This window comes from Carcharhinus amblyrhynchos, chromosome 22, assembly GCF_965287045.1.
Source record: "Carcharhinus amblyrhynchos chromosome 22, sCarAmb.v2.hapA, whole genome shotgun sequence".
In the NCBI taxonomy this organism is placed as follows: Eukaryota; Metazoa; Chordata; class Chondrichthyes; order Carcharhiniformes; family Carcharhinidae; genus Carcharhinus; species Carcharhinus amblyrhynchos.
The window spans coordinates 43,316,215-43,322,897 of NC_137345.1; the positions used below are offsets into that span (position 1 = coordinate 43,316,215).

General features: G+C 44.3%; 1 protein-coding gene across 1 annotated transcript in view; it reads right to left on the bottom strand.

Annotated features, from left to right (window-relative positions):
• Positions 1–4,215, bottom strand: part of ap4b1 (adaptor related protein complex 4 subunit beta 1) — a 21,191-nt gene extending 16,976 nt beyond the window's left edge. Inside the window, 3 exon segments of the mRNA XM_080209925.1 lie at positions 1–137; positions 1,911–2,041; positions 3,810–4,215. Coding sequence (XP_080066051.1) covers positions 1–137; positions 1,911–2,041; positions 3,810–4,147 — 606 coding nt within the window. The 5' untranslated portion in view covers positions 4,148–4,215.
• Positions 4,216–6,683: the final 2,468 nt, after the last annotated feature.

A 6,683-nucleotide genomic window follows, 5' to 3' on the forward strand; every position in this document is an offset into this window, starting at 1 on the left:
ATGATGTGCTATTGGCTTGTTAATGACCACACCCCCTTCATGTTTCAGGATTTCCTCCAACGCTCTCAAGCAGTTCACCATAACAATGGGATCCGGGTCACGCAGCATAGCGTAGAGCTCATTTACCACTGCCCCATCTGTGGGGAGAAAGGTTCACAATGTACACAGCAATCCCAAATCTCATCACTTTTTACTTGTAAGACTCCTAACAAACACAGCTGGTTTAGCAGGAAATGATGCACTATAATCTTATCCAGACTTTGAATCAAATTTGTTTTATCCCTCCTCCATGTTCCTACGTTGAAGCACTCTACGTTCCTATAATTTCTTCTAGCCCCTTAACCCTCCGACTTCTCTAACTCTGGTCTCTCAAAGGTTAATCATTCCAGCATTGGCAGCCATGTCTTTAGTTGCTAATGCCCTAAACTCTGGAATTCCCCCTAAATTTCTGACTCTCCACCACATCTGTCTCCTTTAAGAAACTCAAATCTAACTGTTTGACCAAGCTATTGTCCTCTGCACTAATAGCTTCTTTTGCTTCTCAGGACCAGATTACATGATCACAAGCTCATCACAGCTAAACCTAAGGATGAACTGAGAGAGGTATTCAAAAACATATCTGGTAAGACACATGACCTGTGCATATCCCTTGCAGTGCAAGAACTCTACAAGTGTAATGAAATGGCCCCAGCCACAAAGGAAAGTGAAAACATAAGACTAAATGAATGGATTATGAGAAAGTAGAGAACAGTAGAGATACTGTGGGGAAGGAAGATGTACAATACAAAGAAAGTGACGAAAGCTGGCAAGGAAATGACTGAGACAAAGGTTGCAACAGCATTCAAGATAAACCCTGAAGGTTTTTCAACAAATACATTAAGAGAAGGAAGGTGACAAAGAATAATGTGACACAAAAATAAAACAAACTGAGGCACTAAATAGATTCACTACACGTAATAAAAAGGCAATGGAGATCAAAGCTGGACACTTCTCCTGCATCCCAATAGTTTTACACCCCAGTAATAGTGGAGAATATTAACGATGGGTTGATCACGATCTTCCAAAACTCAATTCAGGAATTATCCTCTTGGTTGGAAAAGTGCCAATGTTACCCCACTGTTTAAGAGTAGAGATAAACCAGGAAATTGCAGGGCTATTACTCTCATGGCAGTTGTGCGGAAGTTGCTAGATGCTGTTTTTCAGAAGTGTGACTGAAGATTTTGAAAACATGGGCTGATTTGAGCATACAGGGGCTCATTAAGGGGATGTCACGTCTAACAAACTTAGCTGACTTTTTTTGAGGACGTAACAAAGATAGATAAGGGAGTAAGCAATGGATGTTACTTATGTAAACTTCTAGAAGACACTTGATAAGATTCCACAGAACAGACTATCAACAAAAAATAAGAGCCCTTGGAATTGGGGACAACTTGTTGAGGCTAGTTCAATTGAAGAATTTCAAAATGAATATAAATAAATTGTGGTTAAGCAAAGGAATTAAGAGTTACAAACCAAGGCAAATATGCAGCTAGCATCAGCCATGAATGGCAAAATAAATTCAAGGGGCTGAATGGCCTACTCCTGGGGTTCCATATCCTCCTGTTGCTATCTTGGCTACTGATAAACTTTATATACATCAGGGAATCATGCTCAAAACCCTTCTGGTTAGAATGACTGAACAGCTTTTTTTGGATTGCCAGTTCATCTCACCCCTCCTGAACCTGCAGTCAGCAGCCGAACTGAGCTGTCCCCGTGTATTTAAAAAAGAGTCAAGTAATAAGACCATGAGCAGGAAGATCTGATTCTTTTCAGGTTTAAATAATTTCACGTATACTGCATTTTCACCCAAAAATTTTGTAAATCTGTCAAATACATTCTTAATAAAAAGGAACAGATTGTTTTGTACTTACCAATTTCTGTGTCTCCTTGAAGCGTCTGCATTTTAGCACATCCCAGGACTGCTGCTCGCCTGACGTAGGAAGCTTTATCTCTCAATCCGTTCAGGACTGGTTGTTGAATGTATTCGCTTATACCAGGCATTCTAAACAAAACAGAGATCACTCACTCAGACTCTCACCAATCCTGAACAGGAGGCCCATCAGAGGTGTATTACCATTCAATTAGATCATTACTGTTCCACTTTGAATTAACTTTAAGCACATTTCATCTCCGGAGACTTCATAGCAAAAACTGGAACTACATTGGTAAACAACTTGTCTGCAATCCCACTAGTGCACAGAGAAAATCTCTATTTGATGTGCAACAAACATAAGAACATAAGAAATAGGAGCAGGAGCAGGCCATCCAGCCCCTCGAGCCTGCCCCGCCATTCAATAAGATCATGGCTGATCTGTCGTGGCTCAGTTCCACATTCCCGCCCTCTCCCCATAACCCTTAATCCCCTCGCTTATCAAAAACCCATCAACCCGCGTCTTAAAAATATTTAGCGAGGCAGCCTCCACCACTTCAACGGGCAGAGAATTCCAGAGATTCACCACCCTTTGAGTGAAGAAGTTCCTCCTCAACTCCGTTCTAAACCGCCCCCCCCCCCCCCTTTATCTTGAGGCTGTGCCCCCTAGTCCTACTGTCCTTTGAGTGGGAAGAGTCTCTCCACCTCTATCCCATCCATCCCATTCATCATCTTATATGTCTCAATGAGATCTCCCCTCATTCTTCTAAACCCTAACGAGTACAAGCCTAGTTTATTCAGCCTCTCCTCACAGCTCAACCCCCTCAACTCTGGTATCAGCCTAGTAAACCTCTTCTGCACTCCCTCCAAGGCCAAAATATCCTTGCGTAAGTGCAGTGACCAAAACTGCACACAGTACTCCAGCTGCGGCCTCACCAATGCCCTATACAGCTGCAGCAAGACCTCCCTACTTTTATATTCAATCCCCCTCGCTATGAAGGCCAGCATCCCATTAGCCTTCCTGACCACCTGCTGCACCTGCAGGCTAGGTTTTTGCAACTCATGCACAAGGACCCGAGGTCCCTCTGCACCGTCGCCTGCTGCAGTTTTGACAATTCACTATGAAAAGCTTTAATTTCAAGGACACCTTTTAAAATGCATTGGGGCACCATGAGATTGTAAAGTTAATGAGATACTGCCATTTTTGCAATATAGACAACACAGCAGTTGATTTGTGCACAAGAAGATCCCACAGATAGCAATCAGGTAATCCATTTTTGTGATGCTGATAAAAGTGTAAATGTTGGGAAAGCGAACAGAGAGAACATCCTTGATCCTCTTAAAAGTAGCATCATTGGATCTTTTACATCCAAGGAGACAAGCAGAACTCTATTTAATTTCTTACCCAAAAGACAGCACCTCTGACTGCATGGCACTCCCTTAGTATCATATCAAGTGTCAGCCTCAGTCTTTAGGCTTTGAAGTGGGACGTGAACCCAGAACTTTCTGACTCAGGGGCCAGAGTGTTAACTGGGAGTCATGGCGGATACTTGAATGAGATTACCAACTCCGTTTAAATGCATTCCTGGAAGTTTCATCAGGTATTGCTCCCATTCTCCAGCCAACATATCCATCCTTGTGACACAGTGCCTTCCTATGCCAATTCGAAAGCAACAAGACTCATCAGTCAACTGGATGATGATTGACTGTCAGCTGAGCAACCTTTTTCTCTCCCATTCCCAGAGGTTAAAATCATCGACAAGGGGAAAATATGCAACGAGAATGAAGGAAAAGAAACAATCTGTTCAAAATATTTTTCTCCGCAGTGAGCTTCAATTCCTGGACACTCCCTATCAATCCTGGAGAGTTGGCAACTCAATGACTCAAGCTATCAACAGACCTGAGGCTGCACATGCTTCTGAGAGCCAGGCCCCTGACCATGGGGTTGGGGTCAGTGCAGTCCTTCCGCAGTGTGTTGATGGCCAGAAGCGCCAGATTGGGTTTCAGGGCGGCGTAGGTGCACATGTACAAATAGACCAGCTTCTTCTGCACTATGTCCGCAGTGGCGCTGGCCTTGACCATGTCCATGAAGAGAGCCGACACATCCAGGCCCTGGCTCATCAAGCGGATCACCTTCAGCACCGCGTTCCGGTAACGGAGCCGCTCGGCCTGGACATTGGGGTTGGACAGGCTCCGCCTCAACTCCTTCACCGTCTCCTCGGAGCCACAATACGGCATTGCGACAGCCGGCACCTTTCCCCGGGCTCAAAGCAGAGCCCAGACCCCGTTAATAGCCCGCCTCCCTGGCCCGGCCACAGCAACACACCCCACCGAATCCCCCAACCCCATTGGCCTACGACACAGTAAAACCTACCCCCATTGGTCATTAGGAAAAGAATCGAGGAATATTCAACGCAATGAAGAGTGAACCTGGTGTCTTCAGCGCCCCCCTCTGCGCTGGAGGTGATATTTATCGTAAGGAGTCTTACAACGCCAGGTTAAAGTCCAACCAACTTTAACCTGGTGGACTTTAACTTGGTGTTGTGAGACTTCTTACTGTGCTTAACTCAGTCCAACTCCGGCTTCTCCACATGGTGACATTAATCCCCAGAGGTTAACTTGATTTATCATTGCCACATTTATTGGGACACAGTGGAAAGTATTGTTTCTTGAATGCTATGCAGACAAGAACATGCTATAAAACCATAGAATCCCTACAGTGCAAAAGAAGGCCGTTCAGTCTATCGAGCTTGCACTGACAACAATCCCACCTAGGCCCTATCCCCAAAACAACACATACTTACCCTCCTAATCCCCCGACACTAAAGGACAATTTACTATGGCCAATCCACCTGCATGTCTTTGGAACGTGGGAGGAAACCCTTGCACCCAGAGGAAACTCACACAGACACGGGGAAAATGTGCAAACTCCACACAGACAGACGACCCTTCATCAGATGAAGAAGTCAGATGTCTAGCTTTGACAAAGGGTCATCTGGACTTGAAACGTCAGCTCTTTTCTCTCCTTACAGATGTTGCCAGACCTGCTGAAATTTTCCAGCATTTTCTCTTTTGGTCTAGGTGAGCCTACTCTGACGTGGGTCATATAGACTTGAAACGTTGGCTCTAGTCTCAGCCCACAGATACTTCAGACCTGCTGAGGTTTTCCAGCATTTTCTGTTTTTGTTTCAGATTCCAGCACCCACACTATTTTGCTTTTATCTGAAGGAGTTATGGTTGCCAGAATGGATTTGACATTTTTCTGGAGGATTCGTCACAGGTGCTCCCAGTGAAACAGTCTTTTCCTTTGTTCCATTGTTTTATAACTAATAAACAATAACATGCAAAACTGGAATAATTCACAGTTTTAAAGAAAAACTCCCATGATTCATCAGCTGAGTTGTTTGTAGCAGCATCCAGCAGATTGATCCTTATCTAGGGCAGTCCTGGAGCACTGGCATTCCAAAGATGAGATTTTCCTTGGACATAAAACAGAAAATACTTGGGACACTCAGAATTTCTCCCTCGCCCATCATCAAGCCATCATGATGGCTCCTGCTATTCTTAAGAATTCGGGCCTTGCAGCTCCTTCAGAATTCTAAAAGTTTATTGTTCATTCTTGAGCATTTCATTATGCTGCCTCTTTTATATTTGATCTACTACTGGTGTTTATCAATCAAGTTAGGCAATAATGGGGGTGGGGAGTGGGTGGCAGCCTTAATGCATTAACAAACAAACAAATTGAGAAGAAACTTCAAATGAAGTCTTCTCCCATTCCCTCTTACATAAGAAGAACATTGTGACCTATTTGGTCTGACTAATCAGATATCTCCACCAATTTACTTCTGAATAGCCCAGAGTTTTCTTTAATGTCTTTCTTTGCACTAGGCCACCAGCAGATTCCAAACTATCTATTCCCATAGCGTGAACCTAGATTTGGTTCAATCATCAGTTTATCACTGCTTCCTCTCCTGAAAGATTCCTACACTTTGGAGAATATTCTGGAAGGCAAGAATGATCTGAAGCTTCTTTTCCTCCTTATTTAAAGTAATAACAGAAAACGCTGGAAACACCCAGCAGGATGGCACATTGAATAAAAATTAAGTTCTGATGATTGATGAAGCCCCCAGTCCCTCCAGTGTCCACCAGTTGAGGAAGGCCGCAAGTGTACTGGTGGACACTGCTCCATCTTCAGCGATACCATGGTACAAAAACTGGAAGAGAGGCAAGTGGACAAAAGCCCGTGCATTGTGGTTCGTGACAGACTTATTCATTAACATTCCAGAGACATAGGCCCATAACTTCCAGGTTCCCCAATGTTGCATCTGGGTTAATCCAATGATGCGCTAGGGAATCCCTCAAGGAAGTTCCCACTTAAGAAGTGGGAATCTCTGGACAATTGCACTGGGCTGGAAACCATCTGACAAAGTAACTTAAATCACTAACTTTGTTCTGGTTCTGCTAGTTTTATCTTGATAGTCACTGTGAAAGAGTTAGAAGGAAAGAAAATCATTGCTAACTCCAGAACAACTATCTAAACACCCAGACCTCACACAGGACTACCTGAATAACCTGACTTCCACCATAGCATTCTCAACCATCGCCCCCTCCACTCAGGCTCCAACTTCTCCTCTGGCTGTGACCACCCCTCCCCCCATCCTCTCACCTTTCACTCCAACTGGCCCCCATTTAGCTCTGATTCCACCCCCCTGACTTTCTGCTCCAACTTCCTCTCATCCAACTCTGAGCCCCCCACCTCTGCTCCAATCCCTCA